The sequence below is a fragment of the Rosa rugosa genome, chromosome 7 (assembly GCF_958449725.1).
Source record: "Rosa rugosa chromosome 7, drRosRugo1.1, whole genome shotgun sequence".
In the NCBI taxonomy this organism is placed as follows: domain Eukaryota; kingdom Viridiplantae; phylum Streptophyta; class Magnoliopsida; order Rosales; family Rosaceae; genus Rosa; species Rosa rugosa.
The window spans coordinates 8,299,635-8,322,746 of record NC_084826.1 but is presented as its reverse complement, the minus strand read 5'-3'; the positions used below and the strand labels follow the sequence as shown (position 1 = coordinate 8,322,746).

The window sequence follows — 23,112 nt, the reverse complement described above, 5'->3', positions numbered from 1 at the left end:
CTTGAAAATTATATTCAATTTTCAAAAAGAATTTCTGCCAATAAGAATTTGACATTGCGATTGAAGTTAAATGAATCAATTTCTAATATCACTATGCAGTCGAGACCCCACCGTAAAGGCCATCTAATTTTAGTTGGGCAACATAGTTCTATTGGGTGTAGAGATAAATTCTTGCGTCTAATTAAATTCAAAAATAGATCAATGAAGATTATTTGGACAAAGGTTTGTTGAAATTGATTCGAAGAAGTCGAGAAACGAATGATGAAGGCGTTGGCGAAAAACAAGCAGAAAATCAAGCCCACCATATTCCACGAATCGACTAAAGCAGCTTAATTTGTTGGCCCAATCAAGCTTACCCAGGCGGGAGATCTCCGCTATGACCACGAGGGCTCCCTTTCCACCTTTTAGTTTCACGTAACGCTAGCCAACGGTCAGAGATGCAATGAACGGTTCAGATTCAAAAATTTGACATTTTACTGTTACTGTCAGACTAATATATAATTATATATTGAAATTGGCCCTCTTTTGGTCAGAACTCTGGAACACAGCAGACTCGGAAAAGCCTAGAAATTCCCTGTAATTTCTTAGTCCCTGGTCTCAATTCTTAGTCCCTGTAATTTCAATTCTCTTATTTCTTGTCCGCACAGAGATCTCTGTCTGTCGACTCTGTTACTCTACAGGTAACTCTGAAGCTCTTTAATTTGTTGTTTGGAATCGTACTCTGTCTGGACATTTATAAATGGGGGCCGGAGTTTTGTGTCGAGTATTAACTATGGACTCTTCTAACCTGGGTGGCAATTTTGCTTTTGTGTAAATGGAGATAGACGACGTGAATATGTCAGGGGTTCACAAAAACATTGAACAAGACGTGGTGGAACAAATCCTATCAACTCTGCCTCCCAAAACTTTGATGCGATTCAAGTGCGTTTCTAAAAGGTGTTATGCTCTCATCACCAATCCCAGGTTCGTAGCTAAGCACTTGTCCATTTCCAAGCACAACAATCGCTCTACTCCTTGTGTCCTTTTGAAGCGTTTAGTCCACAAGGACAATAACACTGATAGTGAGACTCAAGCGGTATTCTCATTGCTTAAATTTCGCAATGATATTGATGGTGGCGGCGAAGGGCATAGCTTTCTTTCCGGGGTAGAGGACATTGACATTCCTTCTTCTATGAGTCTAAAGACGGGAGGCTCATCACTTCATATTATAGGCCATTGTAATGAGATCATCTGTCTAGTTCCAGCTGTTTCTGGTGAGGTGATTTTATGGAACCCAGCAATTCATGAATTTAAGCCTCTTCCCCCTCAGCCATACCTTCCCAATTCCCCAGAAATAATTGGTACCCTGCCGGGTTGGCCTAAAGATGTTCCCTACAGTATACATCGTGAGTACATGGATAGTTTGGGATTTGGCTATGATCCCAGGTCTAATGACTACAAAGTTGTTAACATTGGATACCCTGGTGTAGAATATTCTCCTGACGGATATAATATTAATCTTCCCCTGAAAACAGCTGTATATACCTTGAGTACCGATTCTTGGAGAGAGATGAAGACTTTTTCTTTGGAAACACAATCTACTATCCTTTTCCCTGACCGCTTCCAGATGTACTTCAAGGGAATGTGTTATTGGTCTGGACTTGAGCTGCATAAAGAAGTGCATTTGTTTGACGCGATGGAAGAGGAATCCATTAGGAACATTATCATTTTGTTCGATATGGGTGACGAGGTATTTCATGATATGCTGTTACCGGGTAGTCTATCCGATCCATTTGAAGTATCTTTTAATATGCGCCTTCTAGTGTGGAATGAATCCATTGCTCTTTTTGGATTGCAAAGTGATAGTTCACCGTATGGTGTATCTTTTGGAATATGGGTGATGGATGAATTTGATGGTCCTAAGACCCCGTGGACTAAACATAAATGTTTCGAGCTCACTGAAAAGCCGTTGGCATTTTTGAATAGCGATGAGATTCTTATGGAGGTGATAAAGGACACAAGTGGACGTCTATTCTCATATAACCTTAGTACCAAAACTCTCAAGTATCTTCCCATTGATAGCGTGCAAAATGATTCTGCAGCTGTTGTCTATGGGAATTACAGTATAGTTTCAATCTTGGGGGGCAACAAGCTGGAGAACACAGATAATTCTACAAATGTAATTTCTAACTATATTTTCTGTTCAAGTCTTAGACAAAAAGATGCATCAATAACTATGTTTAAATTATACGTTTAGTTCAGAGATGCAGCACTGTGCAAATTATAGATGTTTCTCTATTTTACAGGCCGGCTTTTCTCTCTTCGAGTACTCTTTTCCACCCAGTCATTCAATGGTAGACAATGAATGGCACTCGTATTCAGTATGGGCCATACCACCGGATGACGTGTCTCTCAAGATAAAGAAGGTGATGCAAGCTCTTAGGTTGGAGTTTGGTGGGCCGGAGATTGAGCCCCATATCACCGTTGTGGGGTCTATTCGAATGACACAAGAGAACGCACTTAACGAGTTTAGATCTCTTCAATCTTGTGTTACTTCTGGATACAAAGCTAAAGTTAATCAAGTGGTTACTAGGAGTTTCTATTACCAGTGTGTTTTGCTCGTCATTGATTCCTCCTTTTCATCCGATGATGAGTCCTTTGAGGTATTCAATTTTCCACTTCGTCATTGAGTTGTATGCATAATGTGCACGATTTTGTTACTTAAAACTAAGAAACTTTTTGTTGGAATTTGTCTTGGAGACTCTATGCAATCATTCATTTGTGGCGCCCCTCATATTAGTCAAGCATCATATTTGCTATATGCAATTATTTACTGTGATACCACTACATAAGTACATAACAATTTTTTTTTTCTATTTCTCAGTTATGGAGAGCAACTGGAGCCTGTGGTAGATGTTTTGGTTTCCACAACAGTAAGTTCTTTTCATTGTGGAGTTGGTGTGTTAAGTAATGTTTAATTTGTTTTTTAACAAACGTGAAGGAATGAAAAGCATACCAGATCGAAAAAGAGAGTTGATGGAGAAAAGAAGATGAGAATAGATAAAACTATGCAACACCGTTTTTGGTTTTAAAGAAAGAAAGAATATATATATATATATATATATATATATATATATATATATATATATATATATATATATATTTCGGTTTTAGTGTCTGTTGGGATTGAGAGAAGATGCAGGAGGAAATGGTTTTATCTTGGCTTTTCTTCTTTCTGAAGTCCCGAGTTCACTTAAAAAAAAGGACATTCGTTCAAAACTGAATGTTCAAGTGTATTGATTGAATGGCACCACTGGCATAAAGATTAAATTCATTATGCTTTTAAATCTCGTTTTTGCTAATGAAATCTAAGAAGACTGTAATTATATATGATAATGAAACTTCAAGCTAGCAAGCTAGTTGGAAATCAGAAAACAATTTTTTAAGTTAACAGATACGACTTTGTACTTTGAGACATACTAATGATTATAAAGAATCTTCTTGCTATCTACTTGAAAGTTCTTTTCCATACCTAAGAGCTGAGATGTGGTTATAATTTGAACCCAGGGGATGATATTCTGATGACTCATGGCTTCTTGTGGTTCTAGTTATAATTTTTTTTGGTTGTCAGCAATACAAAATCTAATTAATAGTAGAACTTAAACAAAGAATTAATGTCAATCTTTCTGCCGTCGATCTTGCTCTCTTTGAATTGATGAATACATATTTCTTGATGCTATTAGCTAGTGTTGCATCACAATACTGGCCTCAAATCTGATGCTGAACCTCTAGTTTATGAAGATTATTCATATGCATGTCCTCTGAAATATACGATACCATAGAAGTACTTAAATCAATTGCTCGTTTTAGATAAACCAGTTTATTCTTGCTGATCATTTAGACATATATATTAGAGTTTCCAATGCTTTTACTCTGAAAACTGTAATCAAGCATTACTTCAAGACTTAGCTTGTGTGGTTTTGTAACTAATTTTTATTCCACGGAATATGATTTGTATGTCCTCTGCATAGGTGTTAGACCACATTTGAGTCTGCTATATGGGAATCTGACAGAGGAAGAGAGGAGAAAAGCAAAAGAAAAAGTTAGTATTCTGGATAAGAGCATTACTAGCATGAGCTTCCCCATAACTCGACTTGCACTGCACAAAATTGACTACAAAGATAAGACTCTCAAATCGTGGGAGAAGATTGCTGAGTACACCCTCCGATATTTCGATTAGTTCTCCTAATGAACTGCTTATTAAAGCTCGGTTTGTAATAAGACTTTGTATCAGTGTTACGGGTGCAGTCATGTATTAGAATCAGTAATCAGTTTGTTTCTCATGTGCAAGAAAACTAACTCGAGTAAAATTACTGTAATTCATTATATCATTCTTCATCATCACGAACATTAGAAATAAACTATATATCGAAGAAATGGAAATTGTATATCATCCAGTCCATTTCTCATTCTTATTACATGCACTAGCTAATATCATACTTATAACTATATATAAATTAATTAGTAACCATAATATATAATTGGACCGCCGCAACTTGACAATCGAGGGCGACAAGGGACCGGTTGGACTCCCAAAACATCAAGACAGATGATGACTTCCTGCAATAGCCACGTATCAATGCCCATGGGTTTGATCTTCTTGCACATAAGCAGAGGGTCCTTAGTAGTGACTGCCCGAATGGCTTGTTCAAGGTCAGCTTTATGATAGTAATTACCAGGGTGGATTTGCAGAGGCGAGTGTGCAAACAGAAAATATGCATTGAATCGAACCCACGCCCAGTGAGCTGTCCTAAAATACTCCGTCTGCTTGAGTTTGTTCTCCGAGCAGGTACCGTGCTTGTTATATTCGGTCTGCCAGAATTGCATGTTGGTGAAACGAGTAATTAACTGGGGCCATGCTTGCGGCAGAAAATAGTCTTTCAAACCATGGTTTGGGGCAGCAAACATCTGATCAAGTTCATATCGTGTCAATCAATCCATCCAGCACGAAAAGAAAAACAACGTGCAGAAATTCAGAAAAATGAAATTTATTCCATGCATGCAATACCTCAGCTAGACTAAAAGGTGTGCCAACGCATGGGTTTTCAGGTGTCGTGTAATTACTTGGCCAAAGGCCATGAATGGTAAAAGTATTCCGCGGGGGATTCCGGACACAACCCGGATTTTGATAGCAGAATGTAGCCGGCCATTGCTGGACAAACTGGAAGTAGTCGTACTTATTGGCGGCTTTAGCACCTGATGAAAAAGCAGAAACAAGCAGCACGGCTATTGTACTTAGCAATGCCATATCCATGATTAACACCTAGGACAACTCTAACCAATATATTGATGAAATGATGGATGAAAATTGAGTAGTGCACAGATGATGATCGATCGAGGAGATTTATATAAGGATAGCTTGATGGTGTGTGCGCATATTCCGTGTAGTGTGAACATATATGCGCGCACACATGCTACTGTTAGACTGGTAGAGTTGTAGTAGGGTGTGTCATTTCTAATCCTATACGATAAACTAAATGAAGAATGTTCCCATCTGCTTTGGGTATATATCAGTATGTCTATAACTCTATGTATAGTTAATTTTCTTCTTTTAAAAATAAACCTAGCTAATGACTTTCAAATCCTGCAATTCATTATCAGCTTTCACGATCAAGTAATTGAAATCGATTCATCATTACCAAACCTAAAACCAATTGAATTAATGGAGTTAGCCAGCTGTTAGTTAAAGGCTTTACGCATCAAATTTGCCTAAACTAAAAACCAATTAAATTAATGTAATTAGCTAGCTCTTAGTTTAAGGCTTTCATCATCAAATTTGCCAAAGTGGTTTTTGCAAATTTGATGGTCTATAGTTTAAGGTTTACGCAACTCAAATTTGATTCCAAGAGCATATTTCTCTTGAAATTAAGCAAGAAAACTCATCTAATAATAAATTAATAATCTACAAACCACTTTCCGGACTCTTGATTTTAATTTTTGAAGGGAAAACTATTCATACTTTTAGGCAAAGCTATTCCTACTTCTTGGAAAGAAAAAAATGCCTTGATATTGAAAGGTGTAATACCCCGAAAAATCTAAATTAAATTCCGTGGATTTTTAGAATTGATTTCACGATAGTGGGAGCGAGTACGAGGCTTGGAGAAGTTGTGGAATTAGTTCGAACGATTAATTTTCGAAAACGAACGTTATTTAGGGGCTCGCGAAAGTTGACTTTTTATACGTTCAAAATTTGGGAAAACTTCCTTCATGAAAGTTGTAGAGCTCGTCGATATGATCGCGGGCATATGCGGAACGCAAAAATCGGAGTTCGTATGAATTAGTTATGATTTTTTGAAAAAGTTTTCAATTTAGTATAAAGCTTCCATTTTCGGAAATTTCCGAAAATAGTTTCAGAATTTACAAAAATAGAAAAAAGCTGCTGCAGCCCTCGTCCCCGCCGGAAATCGCCTCCGATTTTCGTTTGGCCATATCTTCCTCCTCCGGCCACCGATCCTCACCAAACTTCTTCCATTGGCTTCGTATGGTCCTTGCGCACCTGTCTGTGGCAGCCTTGCACGGCGGCACGGCCCCTAACGGCGGCGGCGGCCCGGTTTCGATTTAAGCTCGATTTTGGTCAACGCCGGTTTTCTCCTAGCTCCGGCCACCAAAACTTCCGATCCTTGGCTCCATGAACTCCCCTCAACCTGCTGATCATCATACTAGGAGGATTGCACCTAGAATGACCGGTTTCACGTTCGTCGGAGCTCGGTAAGTTTTCAATCCGAAACGAAAATCTTTCGATCGGTATATCTCGAGCTGTAGTGCATCGTTTTGATTGATTCTTGAACCAGTGAGTTCTCCTTGATGTTCTTAACAACTCTCTAGAAGGGATCGAAGCCTGAAATTGAAGTTTTGACGTCGAAATCAAGCCTTGCCGGATTCTGCAAATTTCGCCGGATTCTGCAAATTTTCCGGCCACCTCGACTGTTTTAGGTAATTTCAACCACTTCCAGTCATTTTCAGCTTACATGATAGTTATGAAAGTTGTTAAGCATGATGAGAGGAAGAGGAGCAGCCCGGCCCCGACACCATTGGCGGTGGTCGGCGGCGGCTCTGCCCTAACTCCGGCGTCCCTTTTCCGGCCACCTCCGGGGGTCAAAAATATAGTTTCTGTGCATTTTTAGATTCTATATTTCAATACGATCATTTCGATATATTATACGCAATTTTTGGATATCGTATGATTAAGTTATGAATTTTTAAGTTTCGATCGATTTCGATCGTTAGATTTGTGATCTGTGAAGTTAGGACCGTCAGATGGACTTGTAGTTTTGATATGATGATCTTATGACTGTTCCAGTGGCTTTGTGTGGTCATGGGCGAAGATCCGACCGTTGGATCTTCGTATAAATGCAAAACAGTGATTAGGGAGGCGATTCGTGAGAATCCGTCCGTCGGATTTTCGTATAAATTTGTGAAGATGTTAGTAAGGACGATTCAGGAAGATCCGACCGTTGGATCTTCGTGATGATTTTTGGAGGGTGATCCTAAAGGCGATCCGTGAGGATCCGACCGTTGGATCATCATTTAATTTCGATCCGACCGTTGGATTGTTGTTTGAGTATGTTTTTGAGTTGTTGGCTAAGTTAAGGTCATGTTTGATTAGGTGATTGACGGTCTTCCTTGGGTGAGCGGTTTTGGTGTGTATTGTGTTGAATTGAAGACGCAGCGGGAATATCGAGGTGAGTAAAATCGCACATGGTTCATTCATGAACCGAAATTTAGTGATTTATATTGAATTATAAAGGTGTGGAAAATTGTTTTAAGAAAATAAAGATTTGTTTTGAAATAATATGAACTTGATCGACTACGGTTCATAAGGCTACTACTCACAGGTAAGGAAAATGAATTTAAGTATAAAAATGAATTTCTTGTTTTTATTGCATGTGAACTATAGATGGTATTAGTAGTCACTCTTGTGTAGGTGATTACGTATATATATATATATATATATATATATATATATATATATATTTACGTGAAATATATATTGAAAGTTATGACATTGTGTGATGTATTGAGTTGTTCGTGATAAAGAGTAGTTGAGTAAAGTGCGATAGTTGAAATGTGTAGACAAATTATATGTTAGTGTCAAGTGTTCTCATCGTGTGTCGATGATGGTGCCAAGTATTCTCATCGTGTGTCGATGATTGTGGCAAGTGTTCTCATCGTGTGTCGATGAAAGTGCCCAGTATTTTCATCGTGTGTCGATGATTGTGGCAAGTGTTCTCATCGTGTGTCGATGAAAGTGCCAAGTATTTTCATCGTGTGTCGATGATTGTGGCAAGTGTTTTCATCGTGCGTCGATGATAGTGGCAGGTGTCTTCATCGTGTGTCGATGATTATGACACGTATTATCGTAAGATTGAACCTTGGCCAAGGTGACAGGTTACGATTCAGTTAGAGCTCTAGTCTGTCTGCCATCATACTGTTTGAGGGATAACCTCAAGTTTTTATGTGTCTTTGAGTATGACATGCTGCGTGGAGGGGTTTTTATAACTATCATATACCCTTGAGTATATATTGGAAAGGGAAAGTTTAGTTGTTTGGATGGTCATGGTGAGATGTGAGTTGATTGATGTTTGAAGTGACGTTGTGCACTTCAATTTTTATACTAAGAATCACTTAAATTGATTTGTTCTTTAAAGTCGTGCAATTCCTTGTTTACTCATACGGGCTGTCAAAAGCTTACCGGGTTTGTGTTGTTGCAATCCCGGTACACTATTCAAATTGTGTAGCGGGTAATCCTACAGGTCAAGAGAATCAGGACGGAGATCGAGCTGCGTAGAGTAGCTGCAATTGTGTCAATCTGAATTGTTTTGTGAGCCGGTGAGGTGTGTTATGCTCATTTAGAGCTTTACAATATTTCTTGTGAGAGTGAATTGTAATAATGAACTCGAGGTTTCGAGATTTGAAGTTTGTGTATCGTGTGGTGAGGTTGTTTTGAGAAAAAAATTCAGAACGTTTATTTGATTAAGTGGTTTAATTCATGTTTCGGATTTGAACTTATTATTCAAAATTCGGGGCGTGACAAAAGGTAAAAACATTGCTATTTGGTCCGATTTGTATGAACCATGTAAAACTGAGTAGTGCACATTTGATGATCGATCGAGGAGATTTATATAAGGATAGCTTGATGGTGTGTTGTGCATATTCAGTATAGTGTGAACATAGATGCGCACATACATACTCGTGTTAGACTGGTCGAGTTGTAGTAGGGTGTGTCCTTTCTAATCCTATACGATAAATTAAATGAAGAATGTTCACATCTGTTTTGGGTATATATCAGTATGTCTATAATTCTATGTATAGTTAATTTTCTTCTTTCATAATGACTTTCAAATCTTGCAATTCATTATCCGCTTTCACGATCAAGTAATTGAAATCGATTCATCATTACGTACCAAAACTAAAAACCAATTGAATTAATATAGTTAGCTAGCTGTTAGCTAAAGGATTTACGCATCAAATATGCTAAAACTAAAAACCAATTGAATTAATGTAATTAGCTAGCTGTTAGTTTAGGGCTTTAATCATCAAATTTGCCAAATTGGTTTTTAGTTTTGGCAAATTTGATGGTCTATAGTTTAAGGTTTTACGCAACTCATATTTGATGATTAGAGTCCTAGAGCATACCTTTTTTGAATTAAGCAAGAAAACTTATCCAATAAGACACTTTAATTGTCACTTACCATATCTTGTATAAGGGTTTAACACATTAGAAAGTTACACTTGCATGCACACAGTTTCACTAGTGTAATTTGGGTTCATTTACTACACCAAGTGTTCGTCTAAATTTGTTCCGAGACTTTGCTCAAGCAACATGAGCTGTGTATAGCAGGGACATAATTCTAGTGAAAGAAAACATCTTAAAACATCTTAACGCTATTTGGTCCGATTTGTATGAACCATGTAAATTGCTTTACATTTACTTTAGAAGTTTCTAATGAATATATAGCTAGTAATAAAATTACTTCATATACTCCAAAAGTTATTGCGTTCATTTCTTGATCTTGTAACGTCTTCCTTATCAACCAATATGATTAAAAAAAATGCAAAGCTATACACAAATCTGATCAAATTTGAAACCTAGGCAAAATTTTGTTTTTTGTTTTTGTTTTAATTGAGAAAAGAGGTTTTTGAACTTGTGCTGCAAATCTATTTCAAAGCTTTAATTTTGTTTGAGAGAATATCACAAATGGTCACTGAACTATGATCTATTCGACACTTTGATCACTAAATTTTTGAAAATATCACTTTAGTCACTCAAGTTAGATATCGTTAATCACTTTAGTCATTCTGTCTATTTCCATCTTTTTTATCCATTGAAATCTCATAAATAACATATTCTTGGTCAAATTACTAAAAAAAAATTTTTTTCCTTTTTTTCCTTTTCTTTTTTTTTTCTTTGTCTGCTTCTAATTTTTTCTTCCTCTCCCAGAACTCTTGTCCTGCGCATGGACCATGGACCATTGTTTGAATATGTTGGTGAACCAATTGAATATGCATGACCCTGGGCATTTGGAATTGGAGCTTTGTTCTCTCCAATTTGGCTTGGATTAGATGCAAAAGTGGGATTTGAAATTTGGGTTTGGAGGAAAACGGAAAACCCTATGGACACATGCTTTGCTTTTCTGGGTTCGAGGAAAACGGAAAACTCAACGGCTTGGTTCTCGCCGTCGAAAAACCCGGCATGTTCATCCTCGACTACAACGTCCCCAAAGAGGTACACTCAAATTTCCACTCCTCATGACTTCAATCACCGCCAAATCGTCGCCGTTTTCACCAACTCCCCCAATTTCAATTGTGGTTGCAGGACTTCAGGTGACAATTGGAATCTGGTGCTCCCAAATGGAATTCACAGCAAAGGTGACAACAAGACTATTTTGGACGGGAATCTGGTGCTCAATCCGGCCAACAAGGTCTCGGCCAATCATGTACTCGGCACCGGGAATGGGAAGCTCAATGGGAGAGAGGAAATCAACCTAGTTTCGGAAGAGGGAAAAAAAAAAAAAAAACCTGCCCTCAATTAAGTTTTTTTAGATAAACAAGACAACAAATGTTTTTATAAATTTTTTATTTTCTCTTATAAAAAGTAGTGATTAGATAAAATTGCCCTCAATTTAACGGCTTAAAATAGTAAATTTAGCGGCAATGACTAAAGTGATAGACGATTAGACAGTGTTTAAGTTAAGTGACCAAAGTGATATATTCAAAAGTTGAGTGACTAAAGTGTCGAACAAGTCATAGTTCAGTGACCATTTGTGATATTTTCCCTAATTATTTTGAAAACTTATTCAAATGCTCTCATTTATTAATTGAAAATTATAAATCAAAGATAGTATGAGTAGCAAGTTTAGGTTCTAGGATTTTGATTGTCACTTACCATATCTTTTATAAGGGTGTAACACATATATAGAAAGTGACGCTTGCATGCACAGTTGCACTAGTGTAATTTGGGTTCGTTACACTTCCAAGTGTTCGATCAAATGTCTCGTCTAAATTTGATCCGAGACTTTGCTCAAGCAACTTGAGCTGTGTATAGCAGGGACATAATTCTAGTGAAAGAAAACATCTTAATGCCATTGTGCACTTGCCAAAACCTGCAGTGCTATTCAAAGTTTCAAACTATAAACTAACAGATATTTATCACTACTGGACTTCTACAGAAGCTGTACTACCTAAAACATATTAACCCAGACTTATGAATATTCCAACTAGATTCTGCAAATTGCAATGCTTTATGATGACTTCGATCACCAGAGACGATCGAAATAAGGACAGGTAGAATGTCGAACTGAACAACCGGATAACCAAAGCTATGCCTTTGAGAAATCAAATGCCTACATGTTAACCCTTTAGCTAACAAAGCACATAAATGCCAATGCTGAAACATAAGCACAAAAAGTTATGGGCCTCCAAAGTTTAAGCTTCAGCCTTCGATCAGTTTACATGTAAGGAAAGCAAATTGCCGATGTCATGTGATATAAGTTACATCTGTTGAAAAAATAGACGTTATCTTGTTGAACAGCTACACATGCTAGGTTGCCGGACTAAGTTGATTGATATTTAACTTAAAAATATTTAAACAGTATAACAACATGATGCCAGGTGGGAATAGTCTAAGTTAGTACCACCGCATAATGTCTGCAATTTCACAATGCTAACCAATATTAGACAATAGATAAAATCGGAACTAACATTCACCCAAAATGCCTATTATAATGTGTTTAAAGATTTACGGTTTCACAGAGTTAAGTTTGCTTATAAGATTAATACGTTGGAAGAACTTTGAGACTTTTAAAAAGAAAACAAAGAAATTTCTTAAAAGACGTTCGAATCGACAAAATTATTTGATGGGATGTTGTGCAACATTCCTAATTTGGAATTAACCAAATCTTTTAGCAATGTTAGGCAACATTCATTACTTGGTACGTAGTTTTTGTGATTGTGATTTATTATTTTTAGCTACAAAAGAACAGTACTGGACTAGAATTGTATAAACTATATATCCATTGTTTCGTCTATGTGTGCATCACAAAGAACAGGTTTTGATGGCAATTAGTTGGTCGATCTTAGCCAGAACATTGAGATACAAAGACATTTGAAGCATTAGTTACCTCTGCTTGATCACCAACATTTATGAGACGTGCCTCAGGGAACGATTGGAACCCTAAACCATTGATCATCTTTGAGAAATTGAAGACCTTCCTTGCAGTCATCGTATAGCGGCCGAGATTAAATCAAATTATCTTGCAAAACTGCCACCGTTTTCTGATTGCACCTCGCTGTCACATGGCTCCTATACCGTCCTTGTTGCAGTCTCGTGGCTTCTTTACCATCCTTTTTGCCGTCACAGCTGTAACGATGTCCAGAATCAGTACTTGATGTAGACATTGCTATCTTATTCATATAAACACAGAGGGGAAGTAAAAGAAAATAGGCATGACATGGGTAGAGTAACCAAAAGTACAAACCCAATCAGATATATTCCAGAATCCAGATCTACAATAAGTCACCAAGCCGGATGATGTTTCAATTCATCTGGCCAAAAAAGTGGTCGAACACTTGTTAACAAGAGCCGATGTATGGCTAGCTACTTAAGGCAGCAAGAATACCTCTAATGGTTCTGGCCCCAAGAGGGATGCTAAACTCCTCCATTCCACTTTTCTAGATGATAAGAGAGAAAAGAAGGGGGGACAATAAAACTTCTCTTGTCCAAACTTACCTTTAAATTTCCTTTTATTGTTAGCTCTCCTCCTTTTTCTCTCCGGCTGTGTGTAAGTTCTGCTTCTTCTTTGATATCACCTTTGCCTGAAAATACTTCCCCAAGAGCTAGCATTGCTGCATCAGAGACCGCCACAGGTGCAAGCTGCCCAAGGAAGACACGTCACACGCTAAAGCATGATTGTCTATTTCAGACTTCAGAGTAGTAAAATGATACTCCCAAAACGAAAAAAAGAAAACAAAATAACAGTTACAAAGGAGGAGAAGGTAAGGTTCATCTGAACCTTACCTCTTCCATAACTAGACCTTACCTCTTCCATAGCTAAAGCGCGGACATTATCTTGTATAGACACATCCTCAATAACATACCCACAGATAGCAGATGACAAGTAACTACCAAAGAGAGAAATTAACTTTTGTAATCACAGATAAAACTTATATTGAGAGAGAGCATACAGGTTTTGGAGTGGAGTGGAAATGAGAAAGAGAACCCAACTTCAAGCAAACAATGAGATAGACCACAAGCAAATGAATCAGCACTTTTATGAACACAGAAGGATGAACCACATAAGACAAAACCTCAAAAGATAGTCATAAAGGTACGTATATATTTGTGTATACAAGGAGATTAAAGTTCAATGTATTACAAAGAAACATAAAATAGTAGCAGAGATAGAAATAACAGAAAGCAAAACATGCACCTCATTCTTCTGCTTGTCCTTAGATGACAATGGGCCAGAATCTGCATTTTATATTTTGAAGATACTCCTGCTGCAGAAGGTTGCTACTCAGTACTTTTCCCTGTAACTGAACATACTAACATATGAAAACAGCTTCTGAATATAACACATAGATCTTAAGAAAGAAAGAAATCCAGCTCAAGGGAACAAAAGCATGTTGGTGAACCAAGTGATGCGTTTTGGATCAGAAGATACATACTTCATAATCTTCAGCCAGACCTTTCTCCTATATATCAAACAAAGAAAGATTAGACATTGAAGAAGTTAATGTTTCCACAACATACCATAATTAGACTCGAAAGACGTTATAGAATAATGTTTTACCCTCTCCTTTCTCTCTCTCTCTCTCTCTCTCGGTGCTTTAGTAGGTAAAGCAGGAGCCCTTTGAACATCATCAAAAAGTTGCTATAAACAAATCAAAATCCATTTTATGGCCGGTTATGATCCACTTAAAAAAGAAAAACAGAGGTAGTAGAAGAAACAAGCAAGTATGCAAGTCAAACAATGACAGAGCCTGCATTGCCAACAGGAATACCCAGCAAACCTAATACTTAAACCAAGTTGTTATCAATCTGTTATACACATATCGAAGATTCCAAATTTGCACACTAAGGTTTGGCATCACCAGACACCAGCCAATGCCTAATCGTATTAACATAGCATAGATTATATCATTTACGAACCAATTTTCCTCACTCTTGTCATCATTCTCAAAATCACACTAGTCCCCATTCTCAAACTCAATGACAAAAACAATAACTTGCAAACAACATGATCATAAAGTAGACCATTTAATCAATCCGAAAACTCGGACACAACAAGAAGACTAGTTATAGAATCACATATCCTCATCCCCAGAAACCAAAACGGGTTCCTTCCCAAAATCTCTTCTGGAATACTCTACAGCATCCTCTCTCTCTCTCTCTCTCTCACCATCACGACCCACCATTGTACGAATCGACTAAAGCAGATTGGTGAAGCCTTCAGATTGGTCAAATTCACCAGAACTCATCCCTTTTGACCTTTTAGTTTCACGTAACGCTAGCCAACGGCCAGAGATGCAATGAACGGTTCAGATTCAAAAATTTGGACATTTTACTGTTACTGTTAGACTAATATATATTGAAATGGACCCTCTTTTGGTCAGAACTCTGGAACACAGCAGACTCCGAACAGCCTAGAAATTCCTCTGGTCCCTAGGGATTCCTCAATTCTTAGTCCCTGTAATTTCAATTCTCTCATTTCTTGACTGCACATCTCTGTCCATCGACTCTGTTCCTCTACAGGTGACTCTGAATCTCTTTAATTTATTGTTTAAATTTCATATTATAGATGTGGATGAGTTTTGTGTCGAGTATTAACTATGGACTCTTCTAACCTGGGTGGCAATTTTGCTTTTGTGTAAATGGAGATAGACGACGTGAATATGTCAGGGGTTCACAAAAACATTGAACAAGACGTGGTGGAACAAATCCTATCAACTCTGCCTCCCAAAACTTTGATGCGATTCAAGTGCGTTTCTAAAAGGTGGTATGCTCTCATCACCAATCCCAGGTTCGTAGCTAAGCACTTTTCCATTTCCAAGCACAACAATCGCTCTACTCCTTCCGTCCTTTTGAAGCGTTTAGTCCACAAGGACAATAACACTGATAGTGAGACTCAAGCGGTATTCTCATTGCTTAAATTTCGCAATGATATTGATGGTGGCGGCGAAGGGCATAGCTTTCTTTCCGGGGTAGAGGACATTGACATTCCTTCTTCTATGAGTGTAAAGACGGGAGGCTCATCACTTCATATTATAGGCCATTGTAATGAGATCATCTGTCTAGTTCCAGCTGTTTCTGGTGAGGTGATTTTATGGAACCCAGCAATTCATGAATTTAAGCCTCTTCCCCCTCAGCCTTACCTTCCCAATTCCCCAGAAATAATTGGTACCCTGCCGGGTTGGCCTAAAGATGTTCCCTACAGTATACATCTAGAGTACATGGATAGTTTGGGATTTGGCTATGATCCTAGGTCTAATGACTACAAAGTTGTTAACATTGGATATCCTTGTCTAGAAAGATCTCTTGATGGATATCGTATTAATTTTCCCCTGAAAACAGCTGTATATACCTTGAGTACCGATTCTTGGAGAGAGATGAAGACTTTTTCTTTGGAAACACAATCTACCATCCTTTTCCCTGACCGCTTCCAGATGTACTTCAAGGGAATGTGTTATTGGTCTGGACTTGAGCTGCATAAGGAAGTACATTTGTTTGACGCGATGAAAGAGGAATTCATTAGGAACATTATCATTTTGTTCGATATGGGTGACGAGGTATTTCATGATATGCTGTTACCGGTTAGTCTATCTGATCCATTTGAGGTATCTTTTAATATGCGCCTTCTAGTGTGGAATGAATCCATTGCTCTTTTTGGATTGGAAAGTGATAATTCACCGTATGGTGTATCTTTTGGAATATGGGTGATAGATGAATTCGATGGTCCTAAGACCCCTTGGACTAAACATATATGTTTCGAGCTCACTGAAAAGCCGTTGGCATTTTTGAATAGCGATGAGATTCTTATGGAGGTGATAAAGGACACAAGTGGACGTCTATTCTCATATAACCTTAGTACCAAAACTCTCAAGTGTCTTCCCATTGATAGCGTGCAAAATGATTCTGCAGCTGTTGTCTATGGGAATTACAGTATAGTTTCAATCTTGGGGGGCAACAAGCTGGAGAACACAGATAATTCTACAAATGTAATTTCTTACCATGTTTTCTGTTCAAGTCTTAGACAAAAATATGCATCAATAACTATGTTTAAATTATGTTTAGTCCTTGTACTATGATCATTTTTTCGTTTCAGTCCCTGATGTTTAGTTCAGAGATGCAGCACTGTGCAAATTATAGATGTTTCTCTATTTTATAGGCCGGCTTTTCTCTCTTCGAGTACTCTTTTCCACCCAGTCGTTCAATGGTTGACAATGAATGGTACTCGTATTCAGTATGGGTCATACCACCGGATGACGTGTCTCTCAAGATAAAGAAGGTGATGCAAGCTCTTAGGTTGGAGTTTGGTGGGCCGGAGATTGAGCCCCATATCACCGTTGTGGGGTCTATTCGAATGACACAAGAGAACGTACTTAATGAGTTTAGATCTCTTCAGTCTTGTGTTACTTCCGGGTACAAAGCTAAAGTTAACCAAGTGGTTATTAGGAGTTTCTATTACCAATGTGTTTCGCTTCTCATTGATTCCTCCGTTTTTTCCGATGATGAGTCCTTTGAGGTATTCAATTTTCTACTTCTTCATATCATTCTAATCTTTTGTTGTCTTGATTTGAGTTGCATGTATTTTCCAGTGCCATTTTATCCTGGGATAAATGCATAATGTGCACGATTTTGTTACTTAAAACTGTGAAACTTCTGGTTGGAATTTGTTTTGGAGATTCTATGCAATTATTCATTTATGGCACCGGCCTCCTGATGTTAGTCAAGCATCATATTTGCTATTTGCAATTTTTACTGTGATACCACTACATAAGTACATATCAATTTTTTCTTTTTTTTCTTTTTCTCAGATATATAGAGCAACTGAAGCCTGTGGTAGATGTTTTGGTTTCCACAACGGTAAGTTCTTTTCACTGTGAAGTTGGTGTGGTTAGTAATGTTTTGTATTTTAACAAACGTGAAGGAATGAAAAACATACCAGATCTAAAATGAGAGTTGATGAAAAAAAGAAGATGAGAATAGATAAAAATTTTGGTTTTAAAGAAAGAATATATATATATACATATTTCGTTTTTAGTGTCTGTTGGGATTGAGAGAAGATGCAGGAGGAAATGGTTTTATCTTGGCTTTTCTTCTTTCTGAAGTCCTGAGTTCACTTAAAAAAAACGACATTCGTTCAAAACTGAATGTTCAAGTGTATTGATTGAAGGGCACCACTGGCATAAAGATTTACTACTGTAAATTCATTATGCTTTTAAATCTCGTTTTTGCTAATGAAATCTAAGAAGACTGTAATTATGATAATGAAACTTCAAGCTAGTTAGAAATCAGAAAACAATTTTTTAAGTTAATAGATATGACTTTGTACTTTGAGACATACAAATGATTATACAGAATCTTCTTGCTATCTACTTGAAAGTTCTTTTCCATACCTAAGAGCTGAGATGTGGTTATAATTTGAACCCAGGGGATGATATTCTGATGACTCATGGCTTCTTGTGGTTCTAGTTATAATTTTTTGGGTTGTCAGCAATACAAAATCTAATTAATAGTAGAACTTAAACAAAGAATGTCAATCTTTCTGCCGTCGATCTTGCTCTCTTTGAATTGATGAATACATATTTCTTGATGCTACTAGCTAGTGTTGCATCACAATACTGGCCTCAAATCTGATGCTGAACCTCTAGTTTATGAAGGTTATTCATATGCATGTCCTCTGAAATATACGATACCATAGAAGTACTTAAATCAATTGCTCGTTTTGGATAAACCAGTTAATTCTTGCTTGTTGTAAAAGGAACATAGAAAGTGTTTCAGAAAATGGAGAGAGCTTTGCTTCAAAGATCGAACTTGAGAGAGAGAGAGAGAGTTTAGATGCAGAGAAGGAGTGTAGTATGTTCTGTTTTTCTCCTTCTTACATGGATGAGAAATGGACTACATATATAGTGGAAGACAAGGAACATATAGCCTAAAGTCCTCCATAAAACAAGGACCCTTAAAGTCCTCCTTAAAACATGGATCCCTTAAAACATGGATCCCCTAAAACTAGGAAAGAGAAAAGCATCTTCTAATATACAACAATTTACATGATATAGCCATAATAGTTTACAACATTGCTGATCATTTAGACATATATATTAGAGTTTCCAATGCTTTTACTCTGAAAACTGTAATCAAGCATTACTTCAAGACTTAGCTTGTGTGGTTTTGTTTGTAATTTTTATTCCACGGAATATGATTTGTATGTCCTCTGCACAGGTGTTAGACCACATTTGAGTCTGCTATATGGGAATCTGACAGAGGAAGAGAGGAGAAAAGCAAAAGAAAAAGTAAGTATTCTGGATAAGAGCATTACTAGCATGAGCTTCCCCATAACTCGACTTGCACTGCACAAAATTGACTACAAAGATAAGACTCTCAAATCGTGGGAGAAGATTGCTGAGTACACCCTCCGATATTTCGATTAGTTCTCCTAATGAACTGCTTATTAAAGCTCGGTTTGTAATAAGACTTTGTATCAGTGTTTCGGGTGCAGTCATGTATTACAGTATTAGATTCAGTAATCAGTTTGTTTCTCATGTGCAAGAAAACTAACTCGAGTAAAATTACTGTAATTCATTATATCATTCTTCATCATCACGTACATTAGAAATAAACTATATATCGAAGAAATGGAAATTGTATGACATCCAGTCCATTTCTCATTCTTATTACATGCACTAGCTAATATCATACTAATAACTATATATAAATTAGTTAGTAACCATAATATATAATTGGACCGGCGCAACTTGACAATCGAGGGCGACAAGGAACCGGTTGGACTCCCAAAACATCAAGACAGATGATGACTTCTTGCAATAGCCACGTATCAACACTAGTATATATGTATGTGCGCGTATATGTTTACCAGTCTAACACTAGTATGTATGTGCGCATATGTGATGAACTAAATGAAGAATGTTCACATCTGTTTTGGGTATATTACAATATATCAGTATGTCTATATATAACTCTATGTATAGTTAATTTTCTTCTTTCATAAATAAACCTAGCTAATGACTTTCAAATCTTGCAATTCATTATCCGCTTTCACGATCAAGTAATTGAAATCGATTCATCATTACCAAAACTAAAAACCAATTGAATTAATATAGTTAGCTAGCTGTTAGCTAAAGGCTTTACGCATCAAATTTGCCAAAACTAAAAACCAATTGAATTAATGTAATTAGCTAGCTGTTAGTTTAAGGCTTTAATCATCAAATTTGCCAAATTGGTTTTTAGTTTTGGCAAATTAGATGGTCTATAGTTTAAGGTTTTACGCAACTAATATTTGATGATTAGAGTCCAAGAGCATACCTTTTTTGAATTAAGCAAAAAAACTTATCCAATAAGACACTTTAATTGTCACTTTAATTGTTACACTTGCATGCCTGTTGCACTAATGTAATTTGGGTTCATTTACTACACCAACTGTTTGATGAACTGTTTCGTCTAAATTTGATCCGAGACTTTGCTCAAGCAACATGAGCTGTGTATAGCAGGGACATAATTCTAGTAAAAGAAAACATCTTAATGCCGTTGTGCACTTGCCAAAACCTGCAGTGCTATATAAACTATAAACTAACAGGCATATTTATCACTACTGCACTTCTACAGCAACTGTACTACCTAAAACATACTAACTCAGACTTATGAATATTCGAACTAGATTCTGCAAAGTGCAATGCTTTATGATGACTTCACCAGAGATGATCGAAACAAGGACAGGTAGAATGTCAAACTGAACAACCGGATAACCAGAGCTTTGCTTTTTAGAAATCAAATGCCTACATGTTAACCCTTTAAGTAACAAAGCACCTAAATGTCAATGCTGAAACATAAGCACAAAGTTATAGGCCTGCCAAGTTTAAGCTTCCGCCTTCAGTCTACATGTAAGGAAGGCAAATTGCCGATATCATGTGATATAAGTTTGTTGGTACTCAAAAAATCACAAGGCAAATAAATATGTCGTCACGACATATTTTAGCATAAACACGCAATTTGTATAAAATTCTGTAAAACTACATAATTTTATGCCCGTCTCTCGATTTTAACCCGCCAAGCAAACGCACCCTAGATGTGGACCCAAGCCACATCCATGCATTTTTGGGGCTTGCAGAAGTGGGTGTGGTGCGGAAGGTTACGGAAACACACTACGCTCGTCTATTGATTTAGCATCGTCGGTGGTCTCGATCTTGGGCTCGAGATCCAAGCCCGGTAATTTAAATCAATAGCGAATTGGTGAATGTAGAATTTGGGTCAACCTTTTTTCCCTCAAAACTCAAAGCCCAAAGAAAAGCCCAAACCCAAAAGAAATAGGATAGTCCAGCCTTCCCCGTCTTTCTTCTAACTTATTTTCCTTTTCCCCGCAGCTCCTAAATATACCAGTCAACCCAAATATCCAGGAGAAACATCGATCTTCCCTATCAGTTGGCAAGAAGGAAACTTCCCGACCGGTGGACGGATATCCCCTTCCCCCTTGAACGATGAGCTCACAATTCCCTAGCTTCCCCTTCAACTTCGTTCCAGGTTTTGTGCCACCGCAGCTGTTTCTGCTGCAACCTTTGCTCACGGCAACGATCTTCTCCTTTTTCCAAGACTCCATCTCTCAAGTAAGCTCTAATCTCCCAGATTTTAAGGCAAAAATCCTGTATGCTGAAGGAGAAGCATTTTACCCAGAAAACCAAAGACCTCGAGCCACCATAACACTCCTCCAATTGAGCCTATAAAAGGAGAGTCTTGGGACTGAAATGATCATCGAGCAATAACCCAGAAAGCTTAGCAACATCCAAAAGTCTCCAACTCTTCAAGCTTCCAAACCTTTAAGCACAGAACCCAGCTCTTAGCCATTATCCTCCCAAAACCCCCCCTTCAAACTCATCTTCCAGAAACCTAAATTCAAAAATCCCCAAATTCTCTCACCGCAGTGTGTTTCTAGCTCCCACACCGTTCTCATGCTGTCAAGCCTCACTCAATATCTGAATCACGCACAAGATTCTCTCATTAACATCAAGTTATTGAGTTAATTTTGGCCTAGTCTTGCTTAATTCAAAAGAACCCTCACAAAGTTACATTTGTTGAAAATTGTTGTTATCTTGTTGAACAGCTAGACATGCTAGGTTGCCACACTAAGTCGATCCATATTTAACTTAAAGATATTTAAACAGTATATATAACAACATGATACCTGAAGGTGATTCCGCTCTAGTTATCAACTGTGTCAAGCATAATGGTGTTGTTCCCGAGTCCTTGAAATCTTTGACAAGAGACATCGATACCATCGCAAATTGATTCGACAACATTTCCTTCTCTCATGTGTTTCATGAAGTTAATTTCATGGCTGATGCTATCACGATTGTTGGTCTTCACACTCCGACTCCGAAAATCTGGATGAATAGACTTCCTGTTAGTGCTCTTCCAGCCTTTTATTGGGATAAGTTTAGCTTTGGATGCCCTAGAGGCTCTTCCTTGTAATTTTCCTTTGGGCTAAATACGAATTACTACCCTTTAGTATAAGTCTAAAATCAATTCAGTCCCTGAACATTCAATTTCATCAAAAACACCCCTGCATTATGATTTATCATTCAATAAGTCCTTCCGTCTTGCTTCTGTCAAATGGAGCCGTTAGACATGCCAAGTCAACTCTGGTGGGACCCACATGAAAGTTAAAATACCAAAATTAACCCCGGCTCTCTTTAAACCCAGGCTTCACCCAAAGCCCCTGTTATGCGGCTTTCTTTCTTTAACACAGTCCCAAATAAAAAAAAAAAATCGAGAAACCCAGAAGTTCTTTTCGTGTCCGCCTTCCAAAATGCTGAAACAGTAATATAAACTCCTTGTACTCATACTTCCAGTACCAGACAATCCATAGTCACATTTTTCTTGGGTTTTAACAACCTTCATCCAAGTCCAAGAGAACTCGTTTGATTGTAGATCATCTATATCTTGTCTTAACAAACTGGGCTCTTGAAGCTTTCTTCTCCATCTTTTCCATCTTCTTACGAGTCTTTTCATCTATGCTTCCCTCTAATCCTCGTGATATAAATCCTTTAATGAAACCAAATGATTTGTATCCTCCAAAAGCTGGTATCACCATATATGTGTACCAAACTTTTCCAGAACTGACATGATTTCAATAACACCGAAACCAACCCTCCAAGAACACCCACACCAGCCCTCCCCTCATCTCCTCATCCATCTCTAGATTTCTCTAGACCATCCCGACCTCTCCAAACTTATAATCAAACTCCCAATTCTCCACCCCAATCCCAAAAGCCCTTTCTCAATCTTTAACCACCACCATGCATGGCAGCTCAAGACGGTACGGTCGCCATCTATAATTGAGG

The 23,112-nt window shown here is 37.6% G+C and overlaps 3 protein-coding genes across 5 annotated transcripts; 2 read left to right on the top strand and 1 right to left on the bottom strand.

Moving 5' to 3' along the window:
• Positions 1-548: 548 nt before the first annotated feature.
• On the top strand, positions 549-4,312 carry LOC133723341 (F-box/kelch-repeat protein At3g06240-like). Of its 2 annotated transcripts, XM_062150154.1 has the most exons (5): positions 549-680; positions 825-2,158; positions 2,286-2,642; positions 2,864-2,912; positions 4,011-4,312. In XM_062150154.1, exons 2-5 carry the CDS (start codon positions 836-838, stop codon positions 4,217-4,219), a joined length of 1,938 nt encoding a protein of 645 aa, XP_062006138.1. In that variant the 5' UTR covers positions 549-680; positions 825-835; the 3' UTR covers positions 4,220-4,312. The 2 variants fall into 2 exon arrangements, with proteins under 2 accessions (XP_062006138.1, XP_062006137.1); XM_062150153.1 differs by having other exon boundaries at positions 553-2,158.
• A 188-nt stretch (positions 4,313-4,500) lies between these two features.
• On the bottom strand, positions 4,501-5,336 carry LOC133723342 (ribonuclease MC-like). The gene is made up of 2 exons (XM_062150155.1): positions 5,048-5,336; positions 4,501-4,947 (listed from the first exon to the last, which is right to left on the bottom strand). The coding sequence occupies exons 1-2, from the start codon at positions 5,291-5,293 to the stop codon at positions 4,501-4,503; spliced, it is 693 nt and encodes a 230-aa protein (XP_062006139.1). The 5' UTR covers positions 5,294-5,336.
• A 9,810-nt stretch (positions 5,337-15,146) lies between these two features.
• Positions 15,147-19,398, top strand: LOC133723340 (F-box/kelch-repeat protein At3g06240-like). Of its 2 annotated transcripts, XM_062150152.1 has the most exons (5): positions 15,147-15,292; positions 15,422-16,755; positions 16,926-17,282; positions 17,575-17,623; positions 18,983-19,398. In XM_062150152.1, exons 2-5 carry the CDS (start codon positions 15,433-15,435, stop codon positions 19,189-19,191), a joined length of 1,938 nt encoding a protein of 645 aa, XP_062006136.1. In that variant the 5' UTR covers positions 15,147-15,292; positions 15,422-15,432; the 3' UTR covers positions 19,192-19,398. The 2 variants fall into 2 exon arrangements, with proteins under 2 accessions (XP_062006136.1, XP_062006134.1); XM_062150150.1 differs by lacking the exon at positions 15,147-15,292 and having other exon boundaries at positions 15,353-16,755.
• Positions 19,399-23,112: the final 3,714 nt, after the last annotated feature.

What these genes read in the sequence shown, in the direction of transcription:
- LOC133723342 (XM_062150155.1), bottom strand. Translation starts at nt 5,293, where the DNA reads ATGGATATGGCATTGCTAAGTACAATAGCCGTGCTGCTTGTTTCTGCT. An exon ending in CACCTTTTAGTCTAGCTGAG is followed by an intron (nt 4,948 to 5,047) that starts GTATTGCATGCA and finishes GAACTTGATCAG; the next exon opens with ATGTTTGCTGCCCCAAACCA.
- LOC133723340 (XM_062150150.1), top strand. Translation starts at nt 15,412, where the DNA reads ATGGAGATAGACGACGTGAATATGTCAGGGGTTCACAAAAACATTGAA. An exon ending in ACACAGATAATTCTACAAAT is followed by an intron (nt 16,756 to 16,925) that starts GTAATTTCTTAC and finishes TCTATTTTATAG; the next exon opens with GCCGGCTTTTCTCTCTTCGA. An exon ending in ATGTTTTGGTTTCCACAACG is followed by an intron (nt 17,624 to 18,982) that starts GTAAGTTCTTTT and finishes TCCTCTGCACAG; the next exon opens with GTGTTAGACCACATTTGAGT.
- LOC133723341 (XM_062150153.1), top strand. Translation starts at nt 815, where the DNA reads ATGGAGATAGACGACGTGAATATGTCAGGGGTTCACAAAAACATTGAA. An exon ending in ACACAGATAATTCTACAAAT is followed by an intron (nt 2,159 to 2,285) that starts GTAATTTCTAAC and finishes TCTATTTTACAG; the next exon opens with GCCGGCTTTTCTCTCTTCGA. An exon ending in ATGTTTTGGTTTCCACAACA is followed by an intron (nt 2,913 to 4,010) that starts GTAAGTTCTTTT and finishes TCCTCTGCATAG; the next exon opens with GTGTTAGACCACATTTGAGT.